Source organism: Magallana gigas, chromosome 9, assembly GCF_963853765.1.
Source record: "Magallana gigas chromosome 9, xbMagGiga1.1, whole genome shotgun sequence".
NCBI classification, from domain to species: Eukaryota; Metazoa; Mollusca; class Bivalvia; order Ostreida; family Ostreidae; genus Magallana; species Magallana gigas.
Genome location: NC_088861.1, coordinates 49236609 through 49264132, shown reverse-complemented (window position 1 = coordinate 49264132; position 27524 = coordinate 49236609). Strand labels below are relative to the sequence as shown.

General features: G+C 32.4%; 2 protein-coding genes and 2 long non-coding RNA genes across 8 annotated transcripts in view; 1 reads left to right on the top strand and 3 right to left on the bottom strand.

The window, feature by feature from the left end:
• Nucleotides 1–27524, top strand: part of LOC105323696 (uncharacterized) — a 168328-nt gene that overhangs the window by 107312 nt on the left and 33492 nt on the right. The gene's annotated exons all lie outside the window — the stretch shown is intronic.
• On the bottom strand, nucleotides 1956–10801 carry LOC117692035 (angiopoietin-1 receptor-like). The gene is made up of 9 exons (XM_066071970.1): nucleotides 10539–10801; nucleotides 6671–6901; nucleotides 5795–6049; nucleotides 4800–4934; nucleotides 4349–4486; nucleotides 3534–3671; nucleotides 3256–3393; nucleotides 2298–2435; nucleotides 1956–2005 (listed from the first exon to the last, which is right to left on the bottom strand). The coding sequence occupies exons 1-6, from the start codon at nucleotides 10621–10623 to the stop codon at nucleotides 3571–3573; spliced, it is 945 nt and encodes a 314-aa protein (XP_065928042.1). The 5' UTR covers nucleotides 10624–10801; the 3' UTR covers nucleotides 1956–2005; nucleotides 2298–2435; nucleotides 3256–3393; nucleotides 3534–3570.
• Nucleotides 17290–18245, bottom strand: LOC117691891 (uncharacterized). Its single transcript, XR_010709558.1, has 3 exons — nucleotides 18163–18245; nucleotides 17741–17881; nucleotides 17290–17424 (listed from the first exon to the last, which is right to left on the bottom strand). It is a non-coding gene; the product is annotated as an uncharacterized lncRNA (long non-coding RNA).
• LOC136271248 (uncharacterized) lies at nucleotides 22869–23877 on the bottom strand. Its single transcript, XR_010709139.1, has 3 exons — nucleotides 23787–23877; nucleotides 23279–23373; nucleotides 22869–23003 (listed from the first exon to the last, which is right to left on the bottom strand). It is a non-coding gene; the product is annotated as an uncharacterized lncRNA (long non-coding RNA).

The window sequence follows — 27524 nt, the reverse complement described above, 5'->3', positions numbered from 1 at the left end:
CAGTAGTCTGTTTTCTAGCTATTAGTTCCGATTTGCAAAAAGATATCAATCGTCTGTTGGTTTTTTTACGTGCGCTTTATCTACTATGGTATTGGTTACATTTTGGCGTATAAACACGTGAATTAAAACATCGGCACCCTTCTTTACCTAACCGTTTACACTGTAAATTGCCTAACAGCTAATGCAAAACCAAGAAGAAAAACACTGAAAACCATTAAAATATACAGAGATCAAAATTAAATTAAATTAAAATTAATGTTATCTTATTTGTTGATAAACATATTGGTCATTATATTTTTATTTACCTGTACACATATGTCCTACCCAGTAGTTTTGGCACCCCGATGGACAAACACCAGATGAAACATTACATGGCATTCGATCCACACACTGTCCACATTTCTTATCACAGTCTTCTCCATGAAAACCAACTGTGCAATCTATAGGTAACAAAATAAAAAAAAACACATACAAAAAATAAAATAAAATAAATATCAGAAAATTCAACTGAGATTTCCTTATGATGGGTACATTTAATTGCATTTATAATATGGATTGGTCAGATTACATGTAAGCGTTTGGACTTTATTATGAAACATAAAACCTTTTTAATATATATTTTTGGTAATTGTTTTCTTTATGTTCAAACAAAGACCAAGCTCTTATTTTGCAATTTTAAAGATTTTTTTTATTTATAGCATAAGTAATCAGAAGACAATTTGCGTAATAGTTTTAACTTAAAAATAAAAATAAAAACACAGAGGATACAAACCGCACACCTTGACAGAATTCCCCAGTCCAATAGTTCTTACATCCGTTCGCACATATCCCTGTCAAGTTGTTGCAAGGTAAATCATCTTTGCAATTACCGAGGCAAAATACGCACTCTTCTTTTGATGTATTGGACGTAAAACTACACACTGAAGATTGGTAATAAAATGAAATATTTAAATGCAAAAAGCAAAAATTGTGCTTTAATATGAATAGGCGCATATGATACATAAAATACATGTTTGTTTATGTGAAGAGAGACATCTTTATGTTTTTCATTTGGAACAAAACAGAAAGTCTCCATAACATCAACGTTCATCTTTTTTTCAACATATTTTCAGTTTTTCTGTTTAGCTTACTGGTTGTCCAGCAGTCTAACCTAACTGTTCACCTACAATGTATCTATTCATAACTTTACATCTTCTTTGCTTACAAAGCGTTACTTTTTTTTATCCTACTCACGTGGTTTACATAGTTTTCCTTGGTAACCAGGCTTACATCCGGTTAAGCAGGTTCCGTTAATGTGAGAACATTAGTAACGTCGCGACAGTGTCCACATGTTTCACTACACTGATCCCCATACCGTCCATCTGCACAGGCTGTCATATCAAACATGACAAGAATAAGTGGGAGAATATATATTTACATGTAGCCCTTTACAGAATTAACAACGTTTCTTTCTCATTCAAAAATATACTGATCCCCATACCGTACAATCTGACAACCTTTCAAGTTAAAAAGACATATACAACAAAAATAAAGCAGGACAATATATCATATATCTATATGTGGACATAAGCATGAATAACAATATCATGTACTCACGAATTTTACACAGGTCGCCTTTATAACCATCGGCACATCCATATAAGCACGTTCCGTTTGTATTCAGACATTGGTCGTCGTTACGACAGTTCCCACAGGTTTCATTGCAATTAATTCCGTATAGGTTGCTATCACAGCCTTGTGTTAATATAATCATACATATATCCTCTGACATTACCGGACAGTAAACATGCTCAAGTATAAGTTAAACCATTTTTTTTATCATTATGATATTCCTTTATACATTTAAAAACTTGAGTTCTAGTTGGTTTATACTTACTTGTTTTACAAAGTTCACCCTGAAATCCGGCCTCACAGCCTGTCAAACACGTGCCATTTACATGGAAGCACTTGCTCATGTCTGCACAATTTCCTGAGCAGTTAACCCCGTAACTTCCTTTGTCGCAGCCTTTAATTTGAATTATTACATTTGATTATACTTTTATTTACATGTATATACTGTATACCCGGCTTTTTATTCGTGTGTCACAAAATTTTCCAAAAAGGAGTAACAATTTATACTCCTTTTTGCGTAAGTCAATTTAGCGATTCGAGAAATTTCTAGAAGCGAAAATTAGATTATGCAAAAATAACCGGATATACGATTCATCAAATATTTGCATTTGTTAACTCAATGTGTTTTAACTTTAAAGAATGGATGTCCAAACATTTAATGAAAAATTTGGTTTAAGTGTACGCACGTGTTTTACACAGTCTCCCCTGGAAACCATCACTACATCCGGTGAGACACGAACCGTTGCTATAGACACACTGTCTCACATCACGGCAATGTCCACACTCTTCCTTGCATTCATTGCCATACTTTCCGTCGCCACATCCTATCATAACCCCAAAATAATACCAGTTATAAGATTTCACATTTTACAAATGGTTAGATACTGCAAACCAAACTTTTTTTTTAGGTGCGAGCAATTTTTGCAAGATATGCGTTAAAATCGTCAGCGCCAACACTTATCGCTGACACCATTCATTCAATATCTTTTGTATACTAAAGTTCAAATATTTTGCTAAAGCTAGGTACCATCAGACAGTTTATCTCCTTCAATTGCGAAATATTGTTGTCGCAAAAATAAGTTTGTTTACAGTTAGACAAAAATGTATGACATAGTTATCCTATGTAGATTTCCTATCTACTTCCTTGTTGTACACTTGTCCCTGGTACTAACTTGTTGTACACAGATCCCCGGTACTTACTTGTTGTACACAGGTCCCCGGTACTTACTTGTTGTTCACAGGTCCCCGGTACTTACTTTTTGTACACAGGTCCCCGGTACTTGTTGTACACAGGTCCCCGGTACTTACTTTTTGTACACAGGTCCCCGGTACTAAATTGCTGTACACAGGTCCCCGGTACTTACTTGCTGTACACAGGTCACCGGTACTTACTTGTTGTACACAGGTCCCCGGTACTTACTTGTTGTACACAGGTCCCCGGTACTTACTTGTTGTACACAGGTCCTCGGTACTTACTTGTTGTACACAGGTCCCCGGTACTTACTCGTTGTACACAAGTCCCCGGTACTTACTCGTTGTACACAGGTCCCCGGTACTTACTTGTTGTACACTGGTCACCGGTACTTACTTGTTGTACACAGGTCCCCGGTACTTACTTGTTGTACACAGATCCCTGGTACTTACTTGTTGTACACAGGTCCCCGGTATAACCAGTATCACACCCACGTAGACACGACCCATTTATTGATGAACACTGGCTCCCATTGAAACAGTGACCACAAGTTTCGTTGCAGTGAATGCCGTACGATCCTCTGGTACAAGCTGTCAAATTGATAATATTCAGTTATTGTTTTGTTTAATAATTGTTTAAAGCTGCAACAACGTAACAAAATAGGGCTGAAATGATTTATAAAAGTATATGAAATGTTTTATGAATTCTATATCAATATAAATATACTCACGTGTTTTACAAAATTCCCCTTGATAACCAGCAGAACATCAAGTCAAACACGTCCCATTTACGTGGAAACATTGGCTGACATCGAGGCAACTACCACACGTTTCATTGCAATCAACCCCGTAGAATCCTTTGTCACAAGCTACATGTGTTATAAAAAATCTAAAGACAATTAACACATTTTGTGTGGGATTTTTTTCTATTTATGTAATGTTACCACATGCTTATATCATATTTATTGCAAAACTTAAATTATATTCATTTATTTTCATTGATGAACTAAGATACACAGAAACTTCTTCATTATTTAATTGCCACATTAGTTCTTTCATTTTAATTTTTAGTAAAGTCGTCTGTACATCTCGCCTGGACTTTTTATCCCCTTACAATATGACACTCTCTTAAAATTTATGTTTTATATAGAAAATTAAATAAATAAGTAATTTTGTAAGGGACATTACTGATGCTACAAGTGTGTTTCACGTTTTGTCTTCTTTTGGGAGGTTTTTTGGTTTTTTTTTTATTTTTTTTATTATGGGAGGGGGGGGGGGGTCTGTTTTGCCCGATTTTCCAATACTTTTATGTACACATACATTGAGCAAGATTGTTTATAATTTATTAATTATGTTTTAAAAAATGTACTAGATAGCTTGATACTTTATTTAATTGCATTGCTACCTTTCACCTGCAGTACTTAATTTTACTGAAATATCTTTACGATTCAGTCTTCCTTTTTTGGGGAGTTGGAAGTATTGCTTATATCAACACAAAAGTTAATGCATCTTAAAATGAAAATGATATGAGGATATTCCGACTTACGTTGTTTACAATCGTATTGTATATATCCGGGTTCACATCCGTTTGGGCATGCTCCGTTTTCGTGGTGACAAAGTGACATATTTCTACAATATCCGCAATCTCGGTGACAACCGTCCTCGAACTTAACATTTGAACATTCTGTAAAATCAATATTACAAATCAAATTTTTATTAGACAGTGATATTTAAATTTAGTTTTTCTTTTCGAATAATTTAAAAACAATGTCATGAATATGTGAATTTTCTTTCATTACTAAAGCAATTGAAATGTTTTTCTTACAACGGCTAAAAAGCAGGGTTTGGTGAGTATCCATGTTGTTTTTAAATTAATCAAACTGTCATAAATGTGCAAAGCAAACGTTTTTTGATATTGTTGTTTCATGAAAGCACATATGTAACGAAATAACATTGTGTTTGTATCGTTATTTGATGGTGACAGTGTATTAGTTTACCTAATTCACAATGTTGACCTTGATATCCAGGTTTACAGCCTTGGCAGGTGCCCGTCTCTATGTGACAGTACCGACAGTTTACGTCTGGACAGGGGATGGAGCAGTTGGATCCATAATATCCACTTGTAGGGCAACCTAAGATAGCAGTTTATATTTTATTTAATTTTTTTTCTATTTTTAGTTTATATAAATTGTAAATATAATTGAAGGCTGTTTAGTCCTAAAAATATACCTTTTAGATAACATTACATCGTTGATATGACTTTACACCTTAATATTTAGTAAAAAGAAATCAAAATAGATCTTCTATAAAAAGGACTATATTCGGTATGGTCAAATATCTGCTCTAATTTGGGGTTTTTTTTCAAATTTTTAAATAATATCGTAAAAAAAAACAAATCTGTATAAATCATAGTAAGGAGGATGCCTTTCATTTTAATCTTAATTTAAGTCTTCGTTGCTCATTCGCTGTTTGTCTATGATGTAATATAAATTACCTAATTCCCGCAAATTTGTAAACATGAAAATATTGTCATTTATCTTTATATTTTGCATTCGAAAGTATAGAGCGCAGGTCTGCTCAAGTACAAATTCAACATGTTTTTATAAATAATATTATACACATACTTAAAAATGATGCTTGAGCAAGCCTGCGCTTGATGTTTTCCAGTCGAAAAACTATCGGGAAACACCCATATTTTGCTACAAAACATCCCTTTTTCAAAATAAGACTCTCTTCATGACGTTATTTTTACATCATGACGTCACTGTAGTAATAACCTCTTACACACTTATTTTTCATTTGATTTCAACTATTTTTCACCTTATTTTTAAAGAGTTTTATAAAAACTTAAATTTTAGGAGCAAAAAATGCAAAAGACCGCACATAGTCCTTTGATAAAAATTCTTATATTTCTAAACAGAACTCTTTTTAATGTGAGGTTACTATACTGTAAGGATGACCACGACTATCTATCCCTTTACAGACTAATTACCGAACACCTCCACTTCACAAAGATCATTGTAGGCGTTCACAGAATAGCCGTCCGGGTGAAAAACCCGTGGGAGCCTCTCGTTGTAATATATGACATATTGTCCATGTACAGGACAATTAACTGTTATGACGGCAGGTATTGTGTAAAGTGTAAAGTCCCTGTCCTTGAAACACAACTTTCCCTGAAGAATGTCTGTTGTGTTCGAGATATAGATCGAAAATCCTAAAAAGCTTGCCGGTAAAAATGAATCGCTACCTGAAAAAAAAATCAACTATGAAATTCAGAACAATGCATGATAAAATTAATATTATTCAAACGCATGTTTGACAATCAAAACTATGCATCGAATTGTTTTTGATTTATAGCGTAAAATAACAATTTCAGGTATATTGAATAAAAAATATGATATCTCATTAATATCAAATTATTAATCTAATTATCATTAGGGTATTTAGCGATCAATTAAATATCGCATAAAATACAATATGCAGAATTGTTATCAGAAATTGTTGCTGTCATTTTTTTTTTGCAAAAACATGACTGAAATATATAAAATAGCTTACATATTTAACACATGTTTTGCTTTTGGGTGGGCAAAAAGAAATAATGCAGTAGACAAAGTATATTTAGCATGTACGATATTAAGCGGCAAGTGATTTTTCAAGAAGTTTACGTAGTATGAGCTTATTTCAGAAAGTACCAATTCATGTTTATATATTCAAGCTATTTAGAAATGAACATAACTTAGTGAAAACAACTTTCCACCGAAAATGCTACATGTATAAAGAGTCACTTGTTAAACATATTCAGTAAATGCTAATTAGAATTTGTTTTCCACAGACTGCATAGGCAAATATTCAATGAAGTTCAGAATACCCCACGTGGAGCCTTCCGTTCTGTAGTAAATCGTGATGTGATGGATGCTATAGATGCTGGTCAGGTTGACCCACCATGTGGCGGTATCAGAACCATCTGACTTGACACATTGTCCTCCATTCCATCTGAGGTCAGATCTAAGTCCATCTACGGCGTTACTGGCGTCATATTTGTCATAGCCAGGGTACGCGGGGTGCTTTTGGTATGCTGGTTTATACAAGGCAACATTAACTGCAAAAAGAAGACGCACTGCATAGACATCTTTTAATAGGTTTTATTTATCACATCTTTGACTAAGCAGAGTGGGCAACAATCAACTTTGTGTGACTACATCATATAATAATGCCTTATGGCTATTAAATGATACTGTGGTTTTTTTGGTTAAAATAGAGGTAGTCACTACTAGTATCTGTGAGATACATTTTAGTTTAGTTTAGTAGTTAAAGGGATTTTTTATCTTCATTTTTGGTGGGTTGTTAATAAATCAGCAAGGACAATTATTTATGCATTTTAACAATGCATAAATGTATCCTAAAAAGGTGGATGAATATAAATGTGAATGTTTGGCAATATGAGTTAGGGAACTGGTAGCGCAAATGCAAATGTAAGAAAAAATGAATCCAACGCACCTATTAACCAGTCCTTATTTAGAAACATCTAAATATGGAGTGATTCTACGTAGAATCAAAGGTAATAGCTTTAACAAAAGAGCAATGTTTCATACAATTCGTAACTATGAATCTATCTCTCTTGTTCAACCTACGCATGTTATAAATTTTCTTTTTAGCTATCAAACCTCTCTCTCTCTCTCTCTCTCTCTCTCTCTCTCTCTCTCTCTCTCTCTCTCTCTCTCTGTTACACCTTTAATCCATACGCCATGGTGAAGATTTTTTAGAACATAACTGTTATATCCATTTCTAAATAAAATGTTACAATGATTACATATTAAAAAAAAGAGCAATACCATTTTTAAAAGAAGGACTTTCGATTCACGCTTTAGCACTAGAAGCTGTTGGGCCATAACAACTACAATTATAATTGAAGCACCTTTAATCATTGAGAATATCCGTTTATGTTTTTCATTAGATATGCATATTAAAGGTACAATTTTAAATTCCATTAATTTTATAGCTAACTCCCTCTCACTCCTATTTAGGACGGCGTCGAGAAGTTTTAAGTGTCTCTCTCTATTTCATATGTATAATTCAAATAAAGAAAGATGATATATGAATTGCTAAATATTTCGATAAAATAAACTGCATTTTTTAAAAGATTGCACCTTACGACTGGCAAAAAAGATATCTGAGTTCATTCATTGACCTCAAACAAGAAATGCGTAGTTTTAATAATTTGTACAATATGTATAAAAAGTGCGTAATAAAAATGTTAAAGATAAAATGAGTATTCAAAAGTATCAATAGATGAGTGTTGTTAAGCGTTTTTGAATTATATTGTATTTCGTGTAAAAAGAAAATACGTCCTTATAAAAATCAGATACTCTGAACTATTCCGGGTGACCATCTTAAACAAAACGTATGAGAAGCAAAGGTTTCCCCATTGCACTTGACATTACTTTCAATTAAAATGACTTAATGTTATGAAACTTCTTTAAACAATATTTGCGGTTTTGTTTCCTTTCACTGTGGATGTTTAACATAGCGTGCTGAATATCTCTCTGCGGAAATATTCATATTAGACAGTGCAAACGGACTTATTAAATTTCAAACCTAGCAATAGATTAACCCCTACTCATTTTTGACATTGTGCTGTAAAACAAATACAATAAATTATTTGCATGTTCGTTGTTTACCTTTTTTTTATAAAAAAAGTAAAATAAAGTCAACCATGAGAAGTTCAAGCAATATGAATTGAAATTATTATGGAGAAAATTTATTTTGATATTTTGATTTTTTACTTAAATGATTAAAAAGAGTATTTATTAATTTCGGTCAGTCATATTTTTGTGTAAAAGGCCTTACATTATTGTCGTTCTGTATAACATTTATTTGCGAGATGTTCCTTAGTTAAACAACTTGTATTCTTAAAGTTGATGATTTCTTTTAATCTTATTTTTTGTAACATTGAATTTGTAGCATTTGTGTCATTGCTTCTAAGATAGAAAACAAGCAAAATGTTATGATATCAAAACAAAGATCAGTTATGTATTCTGAATTGAGAATTACCAATTAGTATCATTTAAAGTAAATACATTTCATGCAAGATCATATTTTTATTTAAATTGATGTAATGCATTACCACAATGTTATACTTTCGCATCGTGTTACTAATGTATATCTTTTGAATATTCGTTTTTATACATGTACATCGTTTGACAATGTTATAATTCTCGTTTAATATGACTTAAACAATCCCAGTGTTATGATGAACTTAAGTAATATAGAATTTTCCGTATGTTATTCGATAACAAAACTTTAAGTAAACTTTAACAATTATTTAGACAAAACAATTTTAGACTTGGCTATAGTGATTATTTTGCTGTTTGCTTTTGTTGTATGTACAATATCATTTTGCATACAGAGTCCAGCCATTTTACAATGGTTCAATGTCAAGTAACCATTTATGCAATCTAATATTATTTCTGCAAACGTTTTTCTGTTGTAATTGACTTATCAGCAAATACAATTTTCCAAAGGGTGGCATGCTGACTGACGTTTTTTCATACTTAATGTTGGAACACAATTTATCACTTAATTGTCTACGGATTTTTCCGTTTTTCCCGATTACGACAACCAGGGGGTGTGGACGATCAACAGAGAATGCTTACTCCTCCATGGCACCTGATCCTTTCTTTAATACTTTAGTAGTCAGTGTTTGCCCTGCACCTGTTTTGCATTTCTCCTTTTAAAGGGGCATGGTCACGAATTTGGTCAAATTTTATTTTTCTGTTTTTATTATTTGGAATGCTTTAGGAATGCATTTCTAATGATTAAATGAAATTATGGTGCCAGTCGTTGAGTTTTAAGCAAGATACAGGGTTCACAATTCTTCGTCATGTAAACAACGCTCGTGCCCTGTTTTTGTTTACATAGGTTCAATATACCAGGAAAATATCTTTTTAAAGCTGCTTTGTCTATCTTATTATTCATTTAAAGCATAGATAAATATTTCCTAACGATTAACACATTTATTTTGGGTCTAAAACTGGAAATTCGATATGTAAACAAACGCTTTGTTTACATAGCGAAGAATGGTAAGCTCTATGACTCGCTTATAACTTATCAAATGACACTAAAATTTTGGTTGTCTATTAAATATGCCTTACTAATTCATTGTAAATATTAAAATCTAAAGAAAAAAAATTGACCAAAATCGTGACCATGCCCCTTTAAATTTTGATTTTAGACACTGTTCGTTGTCATTAATTGTCATTATTTCAATGTAGATTAACTTATATATATATTCATGTATCAACAAATAACATTAGAATATTGTTTGATGCAGTGCAATGCAATCTTTTACATACAGGGTAAATTTCACCCCGTGTCATTTTCGCTCTTTTACACTTGTACAAAATTTCGCCTAGAATTCGCCCAGATAGACTTCTGTTTAAAAAAATAATATGATACATTGTAATTCGTCAAGTCTTAAATTCGCTGGCAGTGAGGTTGAAAGGGGTGAAAATAAACGGTGGTGAAAATTACTCTGTACACATTACTATATATGATATAAATAGGATTATATACTACCATTTGCAGTCAAACAAACAATACGATAAACTATGTCGAATTGATTAAAAAAAGCGATACATACAATCATTAAAATAAAAGTAGGTTTAAGATATTCGTACTTAATATTTCCTACACAAAAGCCAAATGACATAATAAAAGCATATTAATTCTTCACTCACCATAGGAATGTGACGTTTCAGTCAAATGGAGAAACAAAATGACGACATTGGTATACGACAACGCGATGTTTGACAGGTAGATCATAGTCGAAACATGTATAACACATGTATGTGTACAAATAATCACTCGTATATAAGCACCGTTTTAAATAAAAACCGTATTAAACGCATATTCGATTAATCATTTATTGAACATCAAAGTTGATTAAGAACTACACTTCGAGCCGAATTAGTTGAATCTTAATAAATCAAAACGTGTTGAAGGAATATACACACAAATAAAAAGGAAATAATTGGTTGTTACTACTTTTTTATTGCGTTTTATAATGAATCAATACTTCCCTGAGCTGTTAAAAAAAAAGAGAAAGCATTGACTCAACAAAGCCGTAGTACTAGATTTACAAGATAAATTCAAGAAACGTTAGACTTTAAAAGTTAGTTGTAATAAGTTTGAAGTAAATTTGAATGTTGTTAGCTCTTTTAGAAAAGAAGGTTTGCATCGTAGAACTATTTGGATTCCATACAAATTGTAAATGTCGTCTTTATGGTTATATGATGCTAAAAAAAACAACCAGACTTGTCGTTCTTTTTATCAATTTTTAAATAATTCAAATAAGGCTGGATGGTTAACAATTTAACTATCAGGTCTGCCTTAAATTTCAAAATATATTTTTTTAACTATAAACTTTTGTTTGGTAAAGAAACAAATCAGATATTTCATCTTTTAAATTTGGGTATTTTTTTAATATTTTCATATAGAGTTCTTCTTTGAAAGGAGATCAACACAGTCAAAATATGGTCATGACTAACAAAACCTCTTAATTGACGTATATAATTACATCAAACATTACATATGCTTTCATTGTCATAGCATGTACAAAAAAAACACGACTTAATGCATCTTTCATTTTTCAATCACAGACCATATCTTTCTTGATAATGTTTGTACAAGAAAAGAATGCAATGCACATTGAGATGATATGTTGATTTTTACTCATATTTTCATTAATCATTATATCCTTTTAATAAACTATTATTGAAATGCTAGTTCTTAATATATTTCATTATATGATACAATGTATCTAAAATCATCAGAAAGAATGCCTAATGCAATAGTCCAAGCATACAAATTATAAAATAATAACGTTGTAACTTTTTTTAATCTAATCATATCCTGATATTACTTATGTCAAGTAAAACACGAAAATATTTGTTCCTTAAAAACAAAGTTTTATTTCATTGAACGGCATTTCTTTTTGCTTTTTGTTCTCAAAGATCTGCAATTCTATGCCTTTGTGCCACATAGCTCGCCTGAACAATAGTTCTTGTATCACTTTCTAAATTTTAAAGAATTATACATCTTTAAATTTTTTTATAAGTTGATCCGACATACATAAAACTTTATAAAAACAAAACTGTGAAATCTGCTGATTTTGTTAATTTTGTCCATTGTGTGCAAGTTATTTTTTTATCCAATACGTCGATATGCAAGATAAATATGTCAACATACAACATAATTTTGCCAACATGCAACAAAATTTAGTTGACATTCAAGAAAATTGCAACCAGATAAGAGTTATACAAAATCTCAAAAAATCTCAAATATCGCCCCCCTCTCACATCCAAAATGCTAGAAGCTACATTTTTATGCAATTTATTTATGTTAACATGCAAGATAAGTATGCTAACAGGCAACTTATTTATCTCAACATGCAACTTATTTATGTCGACATGCATCTTATCTATGTCGACATGCAACGTATTTATGTCGACATGCAACTTACTTTTGTTGAACATGCAAGATAAATACGTAAACATGCAACTTAGTTATGATTACATGCGAGATAAATATATTGACATGCAACTTATATATAAGTTGTGTGTCAACATAACTAAGTTGCATGTCAACATATTTATACTGCATGCAAACATTACTAAGTTCCATGACTACATAAATAAGTTGCATATCAACATAAAGAAGTTGCATGTTAACATAAATAAGTTGCATGTTGACATCAACAGGTAACGTATCTAGCATATTGGATGTCACATGTTGGCGATATTTGAGATTTGTATAATTCTTATTAAATTGCAGTTTTCTTGCATGTCCATATAGTTATGTTGCATGTTGACAAAACTATCGTGCATGTCAGCATATTTATCTTGCGTAATTACATAATTAATAGAAAAAAATAACTTGCACACAAGGGGCAGAGATTGTTATTTTAAAAAGTTCACATAAACCTTTGAGTCAGGTGAACTAAAAAGTGGTTTGATTACGAACATCGATAATCTTATACAAAACATGAATGGTGAAGGTCAAAACACATTTTCGCCATATCAAACATAGTACGTTGACAGTTTTGGGAAAAAATTCAAAACATATTAATACACAACCAATGCTTTTTAGCTCACCTGAGGCAAAGGCTCAAGTGAGCTTTTCTGATCACAATTTTATCCGTTGTCTGTCGTCGTTGTCGTTGTCGTCGTCGTCGTTGTAAACTTTTCACATTTTCATCTTCTTCTCAAGAACCACTGGGCAGATTTCAACCAAATTTGGCACAAAGCACCACTAGGTGAAGGGGATTCAAGTTTGTTCAAATGAAGCGCCACGCCCTTTTTAAAGGGGAGATAATTGAGAATTATTGAAAATTTGTTGGTATTTTTCAAAAATCTTCTTTTCAAAAACTATTAGGCCGGTAAAGCTTAAACTTGTGTGGAGGCATCATCAGGTAGTGTAGATATATAGAGAAAATCTTTAAAAATCATCTCAAAAACTATTTGGCCAGAAAAGCTCAAATTAAAATTGAAGCATCCTCAGGAAGTGTAGATTCAAGTTTGTTCAAATCATGGTCCCCGGGGGTAGGGTGGGGCCACAATTGGGGGATCAAGTTTTACATAGGAATATATAGAGAAAATCTTTAAAAATTTTCTTCTCAAAAACTATTAGGCCAGAAAAGCTCAAATTTGAGTGGAAGCATCCTCAGGAAGTGTAGATTCAATTTTGTTCAAATCATGGTTCCCGGGGGTAGGGCGGGGCCACAATTGGGGGATCAAGTTTTACATAGGAATATATAGAGAAAATCTTTAAAAATTTTCTTCTCAAAAACTATTAGGCCAGAAAAACTCAAATTAAAATTGAAGCATCCTCAGGAAGTGTTGATTTAAGTTTGTTCAAATCATGGTCCCCAGGGGTAGGGTGAGGCCACAATTGGGGATCAAGTTTTACAATCTTTAAACATATTCTGGGAAAGTTTTCGGTCCAAAACTCAGTACTTAGTGTGAAAGCACAGGTTATGAGATTAAAGGTAGATTTAAGTTTGATGAAACCATGATTCCCTAGAGAATAATGGGGCCACGAAATGGGGAGGGGGGGGGGGTTATAGGAAAAGAGAAAAATCTTCTTACAGGTACAACAACAAAAGGGGCTTGGTATTTACCAAAAAATAAGAGGTGGATAAAAATTGGCAGATTTTCAATTTTTTTTAGCAAGATCTACTGTATTCAGTTTGGCAAGATATTTTGATACTGTAATGCTAATTTGATCAGAATTAAGACAATTGTTGCTCAGGTGAGCGATGTGGCCCCTGGGCCTTTTGTTTGAAACGTTGTTTACTTTGTATTCAAAATACCAGTATTTATCCGATTGTTTTTATTTCTTTATAATATAGACATGAGAAAAATTGTTTACATCTTTTACAACGTTTTTAGTCATTAATAATGAAAACCACATAAATTATTGTATTTGTTTTCCGGCATTTGATATTACTATAGTAATATTTATTTTATAGATCAGTATAATGCAGGTGAAAAACTAGGTTCTGAAAAGACAAAAATACACAGATTATTGTGAAACATATATGGAGTTGTAAGGAAACAAATAAAGTAGGTGCGTCAAACGCACAGTAAGGACCGTATTTATAAGGTTCACATTCTAATGGGTAGGCCAAAGAAAATACATATATCTTCTTTTTTTCAATTTGAATATATATTTGAAATTCCCTTTACCAGAATCATTGCGAACATTAAGCATATGCATTTATTAGAGCCTATTCTTCAGTATTCAATGATTGATGTGATGGTTGGCATAGTGTACTTCTTTAACACATGGTGTGCTGTAATATGTATTATTTACTTATTCAATGGCTATCAAGGTTATATATAGTTAATAGTCAGTTAAATGCCGTTCTCTACTTGAGTTAGATGATTATAGCTGCAGATCTGTAGCACCCAATCTGAGAACAATCGATTTGACAATCGGGAACTACAGTGTTTTTCGCCCTAAATCTTTACAATTCACCGTACTCAAAACTTGAGCTAGTTTTGGATTCATTAGTTAATTTTATTTTTCACAACCTCAATTTTCCGTAGAGCGATAGATCTGCAGTATTTAAGTTGATTGTGTCGAGTTAAAGTAATCGGACTTTGGATTTAAGATCCGGGAATTAAGAGTAGGTACACTTTCAGTAATATTGTACCATGTTTTACAGTTTTCAAAATATCACCAAAAATGAAAATGCAACATTTATATGCACATGAATACCTGAACATTCAGACCGTATAAAATTTACCAGATTAGAGGTTCAAATGTCACAAGAAGTGCATTTCCTCATATATTTTTTTTAAACTTAGCAGCAGACACAATTTCTTCCGTAGTTTTTTTTTTGTAGAAAACTATACATTGTATGTGCAGCCCTCGCCCACAATTAAATTAACGTGATATTGCATAGAATATATTCATTTCATTGTGAGTGACGGCTTTGGATGCATTTTTCTCTTTAAAAAACTACCAGAAAATGTGCCATTATTCATCATTTTCGGCATATTCTGAGAAATAAGGTTTATTAATGAAATCAGTTTTACCTTTTAAAAACAGAAAAAAGTTAAACCTTTAGACACCTACGTTTTCAAAACGGTATAGTAGTATTTTCATGAGATTTAAACAACTGTTTAATGTTATGGCATATATTGCAGGAAACTGAACCTTCTTCCTCCCAAACAGGTCCAATAGCTCATTTCGGATAAAATACTCTATATGAATTTAAAAAACAGTGCCGAAAAAAAATTTCATTTGACTAAAATTTTGTAAATCCGGATAAAAATCCTTCATATATAAGATCTTCTGGTAGATAAGTTTTCTTCATGACTACTGTTTTGGAAATCGATCCCTCAGTACATTCAAATCTAATTAATCTGTAAGTTTACGGTAAAACTTGTTCAGCAAAGTTTTTTTTATGGATACCGTGAAATCAGAAACATTTGTGGGGGCCAATTTTCGGGGATTGCTTTATTTTTACTGGTTCCTAAGGACTAATTTCCTATAATACCTATAGATTGAATTATAACTTTATTGCCTTTATTTATTGATTTTTGGAGGAAATTTATTTGTGAATGTACCCATGAATTACACAAAAATGTTGCCACCACGAAATTAAATAATTTGCAGTATCATCAGGATTTATTACAAATGTTCCTTATAAGAAAAATTGCCAAATTTTGCACTGTAAATTTATGCCCCCATTTAACGTAATACATCCCAAACAGGATATTAAATCCAGTTCGGGCAATTGGTCCCAGCATGATTGACGCACGTAGCAAATCAAAAAGCAAGCAACACGAGCTTTAAAGCGGATACATGTAAAACTAGAGAATGTTAAATAATAAACCGAAATTGAATGCTGCCAAAAAACAGTTCAGATTACTTTACCACGAAATACCACGAACACAGTTTTAAAATAAATGAACATGAACTTGTATATGCATTCGTCGAAATACACGTAGGAAAAAACCCACATATAATAGATAACAATATCCCAGCATTCTGCCTGCGCATGACGGTAGTGCCCAATTCTCTCTGTTTCCAGGTAGGCACATGGCGGGAAACTTATTTGTAAGAAAGCATGCCAGGAAAAAGGATATAGAATATGACATGGTAGGGTTTTTGTCATTAACTATCATGATCACAACTTTTTACCTTTGCACAGTGGTGGTACCCAGTGTTCTTTGCAGAAATTTGGACCGTACCGGAAGTCCAATTGCAGCCTGCGACATCTTTACATTTCCCACACTCTTCCTGACAGTCGTCTCCATAGAAACCAGGAGCACAGTCCAAGGAAAGTATGAATACATTATACATCGTATATTAAATCTATAATCCTACACAGAAACACGCCAACCTACTGTATTATAAAAGTAAAATGATCTTTGGCTGCCTCGTCGATCTTTCACACAACTGATCTAAAGTTGTCTTTCATGAATAGTACAATCGCAATATAAAGTTACAAATAATACTTTAATTGTATATAAATGATAAAATATATTTTATCAAACACGTGATCATTTATTTTTGACACAGTACTTGTAGTCCATAAACAGTACAGTGTACATGTTTAGAACACATGCTTCAGAGTTTTCAATATAGAATATAAAGAAAGATAATTGTTAAATCCAGAACATCAGCGTCATATTTACAAGGAATTTTCCCTCTGTATTTATTTCCTTTTGCATATAGAAATGGACAATTGATTTGCAGTAATATATATCTGCAAGGGGATGTCGGTAGCAAAGTTCAGAAAATTTATTAAAAATATATATCGTTATCGCTATATTTTGCTATAAAAACCAAAGTTGTGCATAGTATTATTCATCTCGGCAATGGTCAAATGCATACATACAAACTTTTTAGCAAAAAACATATACAACAAATCCGTTGTTATAATGATTCATTATTACACCACATTGTTTCAAATACCTTTACACAACGGTTGTTGATAATTTGCCTTACATCCATTTGTACAGTGTCCATTAATTTTCTCACAGAATTGTCCATGGACACAGGAACCGCATGTCCCACTACAGCCTCTGTTGTAGAATCCGTCTACGCATTCTAGAATCCAATTTGAATTTCGCCATCAATATTTGTTTACTTAGTTTATTCATGTTAGTGCGCTTAAGAAATAAATGCAGAGAGAGAGAGAGAGAGAGAGAGAGAGAGAGAGAGAGAGAGAGAGAGAGAGAGAGAGAGAGAGAGAGAGAGAGAGAGACCTATGAAAGGCAGAAAAAGCATACAGGACCTATCAAGATGTTATTCCTTTTGCTAACAAAACAACGTTTGATCGTTGAATTTAAGTGTAGTAGTTAGCGCACTTTTAAAACCGAACTGTCATATGTATATACAATCATTATCTCCTATTATGAAGTACCTTCACAGAACTGTCCGGTCCAGTTTTTATCACATCCCTGGACACATCGACCCGTCAACTTATTACAGGGGGAATCGTTCTTACATCTCCCCGGGCACCTGACACACATCCCACTAGAAATGTATGTCCCGTCACTGCACACTAAAACAAAACACAGTATATTGTTTACGTTGCGTATCTAACGTACAATGCAAGTTAACGTCCAACAGATCGGCTTTTGTCGAATAACATTGACAGCAACAGCAAGTCATAGTTAAAACCAAATCATGTGCGATAAATCGTGTGCACAATAAATAAATATATATACATTTTGTAGGCTTTGTTTTTACTGTCAGAATTTTTAATTCAGCTTGTGTAATAATCATTTCTATGATTCGATTTATTTTATTGAAAATTTGTCTTAAAATATCAGTATAAATCACCTATACAGTCAGAAGTTAAAGCATTAGGATCAGTACACCCATGTATACAGGAGCCATTGAAAGCGTCACAGTGTCGGTCATTTATTCAAACATTCACGACCGCATCGAACACCATATCTACTGTCATCACAGCCTAAGAAATATAAATGAATAGACAAGCTTAAGTAAGTGAAATGAAACAATTCGAGAAACTTTTTTATTACATTTTGAGCGTTCAATTTCATATTTAAAGAGGTTGGATGGTCATCAAATCATTCATTAAATCTACTTAACAATCTTAATTCTGATTATGATTTTTTTTTACCACTAAACTATTATCTAATAAAGAAAAATTCGTATTATTATAGCTGAAAAGTTAAGATATGTTCCAATGTCATCATACAAAGCTCTCTCTTTAAAGGAGATAAATATATTCTTAAAATTGCCGTGCCTATTCAGCTTCTTTAATCATGGAAATCATGCTGTTTATTTAACATATGACACAAGGCTTACCCATGGCTTTAACCTCGCATATATCAATCGAAGTGTATGAGGAACTAGCATCTTTACAAGTAGAAGTAAACCCCGGGTGTCGCAGGTTCATAAACACCACCCCTTGTGTCACCATGTTGACTGTAATATTCATCACCGATGCCGGACACCCGGACAGAGCGTCGTGGTAATACACCAGGTGTTAGGGGTCATTCAGCGGGTTAACGACCTGTTTATTGTAGGTGTATATTGAGAAACCCGTTGCATTCCTATAAGCTTAAAAAAAATCATTCTATAAGACATGTTTTTAAAACTTTGAATATGTTATTATTAAACAAATCGTAGGTAGTTTGGATTACAGAAGAGCGACTAATTAAACTATCCTAACAGTTTGGGGCAAAGTATGAATTGAAATTAACTATTTCCTTCTTAAAAACCTTTTAATTTCGTGTTCATAGACAATTTCGCCACATATGATTTCCATATGTGTTGCATTAAGTTAGGATCATGTAGTAATCATTTGTGCATATTTATATCAAATCATATGATGCAGATCATATGAGAAACATACCCACATATATGTGGACCATATTTTTTGCCATATATGATTCTTATAATATGTCTTTGTTATCATATATGTTTAAGTTGCCTTTTACATGTTTAACATATCTCTCTCTCTCTCTTTCTCTTCCTATTTCTTTCTTTCTCTTTCTCTCTTTCTCTCTCGTTATTCCCCTCACTTTCTTTCTCTAACTTCATTCTCTGACTACATTAAACGGTCGCTGTAACCACACCTACCACCAGGCTGAGTTGTTCTGGTGAGAGATATCGGATATAGCACAAGAAGTTGCCGTTCTGGTTTGTATCCCAATCTATTGCCTTAGTGGCGGACCAGACCGGATTGACCGGAACTGAGCTCATTGTCGCCACTCCGCGTAACCCTTGGTCGTGAACCAGATTAACTAAAAGTTAAAAAGCAAATAATTATCAAAACAATTGTCCTTCCATCACCCAATGGCGGTCCAAATCCTAATTGTATCGGACTGGTATTATAATCGTATGGTCAAAGAAGAAGTTGAAAGAGCCCTCTGTTGTTAACGCCCGACTTAACTTGTTAACGAAACAATACGCACAACAAACATTGACCAAGTGTGGACAGCAAAGAAAAAGAAAGAAAAAGTAGCTGAACAATCTCCCAAGTTTTAATCGTCGTTTACAGACGACGGACACTATTGTAGAACATTTTTATTTCAGTGACTCAGATGACGTGAAAAATGAATAGTTCAAATACTTACCATAAGATGTTACTTCTTTTAAGCCTAGAAATAGAATAAACAACTCAACCGCAAAGTACGACATCATCGGTAAGTTATATTTACCTTGCTTAAATTAAAACAGGACAGTTATCAAGGTAAATAAACATAGGTGGTGATAAACATTAACTTGAATCTAATCCACTTATTCATTGTGATAAAATGTGTTAACACGCATACAATAGTTTCTTTTTTCCACGAAATACTTTACTTTCAATATCTCAATCAATCAATAATACGTTCATGGTTTTCATAATTCCTACTACTAGTTATTCTTATTACAAGATGGTGGTAACAAACGTCTTCATATAAAATTTAGAACAAAAAGTATATTCAAGTTTCTGATATTCATGTTCACATGCCCCATGTCAGCATTTGCACTATAAGGAAAATAATACTGTTCATTGGTCAGGACGACAGGAGCTTGATATTTCAATTCCAGTCATCTTGTGAAATATCAATAAGTGCTGATAAATGACGAACCAAAACGATGAAACACACACTGGTCAAGCACATTTATCTTACGATATCGAGACTCAGAAGCTAATCGTAGCAAAGGAAAAATCAGGCTGATTTTTAAACAAGCAAGTGTAGTTCATGTCTTCTTTCATGAAGCTTAGCAGATTCATTTATAATTATATGTTGTATAGCAAAGTTGTTTTATTAGGCAAACTGCCTATAAATTTAAGAATAGTAATGAATTTGATATTTGTGTTTATTCATATATTATTTTCAATTTGGTTATTATAGTGTGTCAAATGTTAAATTTATTAATAATGTTCTCAAAGAAAATAAAAACAAATCACCTTTGTGATGGTTTTTATGAAATCTTTTTATGGCATTTGCAATATGTTGATTTTATTATTCAAAATACTTTGTGACTAAACAGGTTAATGGTATATTTAAATGTTAAGAAAAATTTGTGTTAAAAATTTGTTTTTAAATCATATTAAAATAATAAATTTGGGTTTGTTGCACACGCGTTCTTGTTCAGATAATATAGTGAATTTAAATATATATATATATATATATATATATATATATATATATATATATATATATATATATATATATATATATATATATATATATATATATATATATATATATATATATATATATATACACAGTTGAACCCTTTCTTTCATTAAAGATTTGTAAATCTAAAAGAAGTTGGCCAAACCAAGCCTGTAACTCCATTGATTTTTAGAACATGAAAATTTTGTGCCAATAATGTTTTAGAGGATGAAAAAACTTTTTAATACATTGTGAATTTAACAGTGATTTTTCGCTTTGATTTATTTGCAAAGCCTAAAAACATTGAAGTAAACTTTGAAGATTTTAATGAAAATGATAAGTTATACTTTTTAATGAATAACTCAAATGTACAAGACATTGAACAACATTATAATTATACGCTAAATCTGCTTGAAAAAAAAACTAAGGGTCATTGTTTACCAAACAGGAAGTTAACTTCTTCACTTAATGAACAACGGAAGATTCGAATATTATTCATAATCCGGATTTGACTATTTAAAATTTAATGTTATATCGGTATCCGAATCTTCGTAATCCTATGAAATTACTATCGAATATATCAAGTATTGAGCATAAGGAAGTTTTGTAATGGTCCTATTCATAATTTAGTAGAGATTAGATTTGCAATGAATGTTTAAGAGTTGATGACAATTGTGCAAATGTACACAGCAAAATGTGCCACATACGTTTCACATAAGTTTAACATGTGTGATACGTATGTGACCTCACGTACGTTTAACGTGATTTAAGTACCATGTGTGTTTAACGTACGTTAATGAACATATGTGAAACGTATGTTACACGTGTGTTAGACATACGTGATACATTCCATACGTTTTACGTATGTGGATCCAACGTACGTTTTTCACATGAATTACATACATATCACATGTAAATTGCTTAAAATTAAATTACTTGAATATTTCTAATTTTTCAGTTCATTCTTGATATACTTCATCTTGCTGCTTGAATCATTTCAATTGATTACTCAGTAACTTCAGTGGATCTTTGGAAACATTCATTTTGCATTTCCAGCTACTTGTTAATTTAAACTAGAGTTTCAGAAGAAAGACGGTTTTGAGATTAAAAATGAATTTAATTCTTTGAATGATTACATTTAGATTTATATTGTTGTCATTCTTCTGTGCTTTAATAGTTTCTGGAAAAAAACAAAGAATTTTACATTAAATTTCATTTTATGATAAAGTAAAATTTACAAATGCCTCGGTTGCTTTTTTATTCAACAATATTGTTAAAGAAAAACAGGATCCATTTAGATTTTATTGCAAATACAACATGAAGAAAGTTTACAATTGTTAATATTTTTTTCTTTTATTTGCAAGCTCTCAGAGAGAGAGAGAGAGAGAGAGAGAGAGAGAGAGAGAGAAAGAGAGAGAGAGAGAGAGAGATAGAGAGGGCAAAATAGGTCAATCACAAGTATTAATTTGAAAAATTAATACTTTACCTCTAGTATATTCATCCTGATTTTTGTCCACCTCCAACTTCTTCCTTTTTAATGTTTTCCCATGACAATGATAAAAAATAGAATTTATACATGTGAGCGGAAAACAACGTATACATGTAAATATTTTTTTATGCAAATAATTTGAATCATTTAGGTGAAATGATATTCTAAAGTACACTTACACATAGTTTCACATAGTCCCCAGAAAAGTGTGTGTGTGTGCGTGTGTGTGTGTGTGTGCATGCATTGGGGGGGGGGGGGGGGAGGGGCAACTCCTTGATAATTCCCTTTTTATATGAAAATTTAAAAAAAAATCTTTGCTGAAACAAAAGGAAATAATAGGGGGGTATAAGGTTGGGGGGGGGGGGTGACTGGATACATGTATGTATTAAGCCTTATCTAAATTGAATTACCTCAATCTGTCACTAAATTAGCAACCACAATGCAACTGTCTTTGAACTCCGCGAAGATCTTTTGGATCCTGGATCATTCATTACAAAATCTTCAGGCTACATCACATCAGATCTTTGAAACTTCTGTATTATATCCATTTGCTACAAACTATAATACATGCATTAGATAAATAGATATATCAAAATTTTACACTTACTTACGAAGAAATACAAATTTACATGTAGGTGTCATGCAACAGATTATCATTAATGATCCTGAACACCCAATGACTTCTACTTTTAATGAAGTATGTCATAGAAGTCCATACCTTAGAGTTATTTATTAAGTTGGATTTGTATGGAAAAAAATTTCCCATCGGTGTTGATGACCCTTAAAACATGTTTAAATTGTGAAATGCAATGCTATGTGTACTTACATTATAATTTTATCAATTCAAAGAGACATCTGTCATTGACTGTGTTAGCTAGTTGATGTCCTCTTCTAGGGATATGTCAAGCAGCCAATGCATGCCTATAAAAAATTTCAATTACCATGCAATAAGAATACAACTTAATAGAGGCAATTCAATAATCATTTCACTTAGTTGCAATGGTAGACCTACTCGTTACTTTGTACAGGCTTTGCTCTAGTTTTTCTTTACTATCAAATATTTCAGTTTTCAACTGCGTATTATCCAAGATCGACATATATTTTATGGGTTTTAATAAGTAATGATTCTTCTTAATTAACTAAACCAAATAGCCTAGCTGCTTAGTTGTAGCTCTCTGGGGAAACATCATTTTTATCGTCATTAATTCAACCCAAATTTTCCCGGAGAACACAGTTACAGCTCCGTGCTACATGTTTACTCTTTTGACAAAGGTAATTGTACGATATAATTTTCAAATGCAAGTAAATAAAAACGAATGCTTGACAATCATTACCTCTGCTAAATTCATCCTGCAGTTCGATCTTCTGCCTCCGTGACGTAAAAATGTGACGTATATTTTGTCATCGACAAAACTAAAACCAATTCGTATTAAATCCGGATTCGTTATCGAATTAATTTTAAGAAGACACGAGGCTTCTGTTAATGAAACAACTTTATTTATGCATAACTACATATAAAATTTAAACCAATAAAGCAACATCAGACATGTACATGCAGATCATGCGCGGATCCAGAAGTTTTTTCCGGGGGGGGGGGGGTTCAGAAGAATAATTGTGTTTGCCCGGGGGGGGGGGGTCCAAGGCATATTTGCGATAATTTTACTGTGTAAATTTCATTAACTTTCATTTTCGGGAAGGGGGGGGGGGCTGGTATCCCTCCGACCCCCCCCCCCCCCCCGCCCCCTTAAATCTTAATGTAAAGTTATTCAAATGCATGCCGTCACACATATGTAAAACATATATATTATTAACGCACGTGTAACATATGGTTTTTAGAACTCATGTTAACCATGTGATTATTAACAAATGTGTAACATGTGGTTGAGATCTACATATGTAAAACATATGGTTCACATCTGTTTAACATATGTAAAATCTAACGTATGTTAAACATATGTGATGTTGAACGTATGTAATCACACGTATGTTAACCATGCGTTTCTCAACATATGTGTAACGTACGGTTTGACTTCACGTGTGTAACGTATGTTTAACGTATGTTGTACGTGTGTTAAGTTCAAACATATGTGAAACGTATGTGGCACAATTAGCTGTGTAAAGAATTCATCTTAAGAGACATTCGTATACTGATGGTAAAAGGAAACAAACTGATATCTAATAAGATCATTTTTGATAATTCGTTTAGCATTGCATATAATGGGAACTTCAAGTAATCATAACCAAATTTCAAATCAGCTTTAGTTTACTACAAAAGCTTCAGTGCGCTTCTTTAACACAAAAAGGCTGTGTAGACAAATTGAATACCGCGCATAAGCGTGTTAAAGGACCGATGACATGCGAAACTTCACATTCGGTGCCTAAATAAACACACTTAGGTTCATATTTACCATAAACATACGGCAAATTAATTTTCTGTACATTTTTTTAGCTTGAATTAAATGTTCTTTTTTGAAATAAACCTGTACTGTTAGTATGAACGTTATAATGTATTTGAATAAAACACATCACGAATCTATTTTGTTATCACAAATATTCAAATATTTCGTCTTAACAAGTGTTCTTATTTCAATGATTTGCAAATGCTACTTACATATGAGCTTCTTTAAAAAAAATCCTCCCCCCAAAAAATACATGACAAAACCTCAATATCTATGTCTCATTAAAAATAAATGACATAAGTCGGAAAATAATAAACGTTTTTATATCTTAAATTTCAAAAACATGAAAGCACCTTTCTTTTACTAGATAATAGGTATTGACTTTAACATTGATCTCTTATATTCATTCAATATCAAGTTTGAAATTCCTATTGATATCTGTCAAGTAAATACGTGTTGTAATATTGGTCTAGTTTACCATTTTCATTTCTTTCTGGCTTTCATACGTGAGGAATCTTTGATCTGATGGGTCTGTTTCTGCTTCCTTTTGTTTGAAATTTGTTTACGTATAATGTAAATATAAACTTTTGGTTTTATCTGATTTCATTCAGCCCCACGGAATCATAGATTCACGAGAGCTTATCGATCATCTGTTGCCCCCCGTCCGTCTGTTAATTTGTCTGTATGTATGTCCGTCCGTCTAAGAATTTTGTCTTTTTTATTCTTCTCTGGAGCTACCAAGAATAATTCAACCAAACTTGGTGCAACTAAATCTTAAAATCAAATAGTGTTATACATTTGTTATGTTAAAAGATTTGGCAATGTTTTTCTGCATAATTACAGGGAAAAAAGAACTTTAAAAACTGTTTCTGTTTTATACAGCTACACATGAATTTCTGATATGCATTCAATATCAATTTTGAAAAACATTTTGCCATGGTTTCGTTGAAGTAAATATTTGTTTATCATGTGTGTATAGTTAAACAATACATTTCATAATAGATAAAACTTGTAAAACTAGCGGATATCTGTGATGTCGTTTCGAGTGCAAAATATAGAAAACGCAGAAACGTATTCTGATAATTGTATATAACAAACTTTAACAATCGCAAAAAAGACTGACGGAAATAAAAAAAAAATGCTCTACAATTTACCTATTTCCGTAAATTTCGTGACACGGGGGAAAAAAGGATATCCGGTATGTCTCATAAGTGAAACACATGTGTATCAAACAGCTTCAAATATATTAGACCATCTGTATCCTTGGCCTGGTTGGTTCACTACTACTGCTTATTGTTTGAAGTGTGTTCATCATAGAGGAAATAGAACCTCTTGATTTTGTTGAAATTCCTTGAGCTCTTTCAGCTCACCTGAACCAGAGGTTGACATGAGCTTTTTCGATCAGCTGCTATCCGTTTGTCGGATTGTATGTCCGTCCTTCCGTTTGTGAATTTTTCTTAGTTTTGCTTCATCTGAGGAAAAGTCAGGCATAATATAACCCAACCTAGTAAAACAAATTTGTATAGAAAGTTCAGAATTGTTAAAATCATGAGAGATACCTTTGTTAAAAGAGAGACAATAACGAAACAGTAAAAATAACCTTTGTGTCTCAAAAAATCTTCTTGTCGAAAACCACTGCACCAGAAATGCCAATATTTAAATCCACAGCTTGTATTTATAGTGAAGAATCTGAATTGAAAAAGTTGGGATCGTAGGGGCCCCAAGAGGGTAACAAATTTCAATATAGAATTATTTTGCGAAAATATTCATATACCTTTTCAAGAACTACAATTCTGCAATGTGTGATATTACTATGCAAATATCCTCAGATGGTGTAAATTTTGAATTTTTAAAATTGTGATCTGATGGTATAAAATTTGGATTGAGGAAATTGTGATCTTGGACTAATATAGGGGCCCTAAGAGCGGTTTAACGTTTAACATACAAATATATAGAGAAAGTAAAATTTTAAGATTACTATGCAATCATCCTCAGATAGTATATTCTAAGCCGATAAAGTCGGACACATAGGGAAAACTGAGCCTTCCCAAAAGGAGTTTAAAGTTTCAAAATTTAAATATATAGTAACCTGTTTAAAATATGTTGCCCAACAAGAAGAACTACAATGTTACATTAAAGCGGCATGGTCACGATTTTGGTCAAATTTTATTTTTCTGTTTTTATTATTTACAATGCTTTAGAATGAATTTCTAACGATCAAATGAAATTTGGATGCAAGTCGATGAGTTTTAAGCAAGATATACAGGGCTCACAATTCTTCGCTATGTAAACAAGGCTCGTGCCCTGTTTTTGTTTACATAGGTTCAATATACCAGTAAACATCTTTTTCAAGCTGATTTGTCTATCTTTTTATTCATTTTAAGCATACATAAACAGTTACTAATGATTAACACATTCATGTTAGGTCTAAAAATGGAATTTTTACTTCAACATTCAAAATGTAAACAAAAGTTTTGTTTACGTAGCGAAGAATTGTAAGCTCGCTTATAACACAACAAATGACAACCAAATTTTGGTTGCCTATTAAAAATGCCTTACTTAAGCATTGTAAACATTAAAATCGAAAAAAATAATGTTTTACCAAAATCGGGACCATGCTCCTTTAAGGCTTCAGATTATTTTAAAATTATTTTTAATCTCCTTCCATTGGAG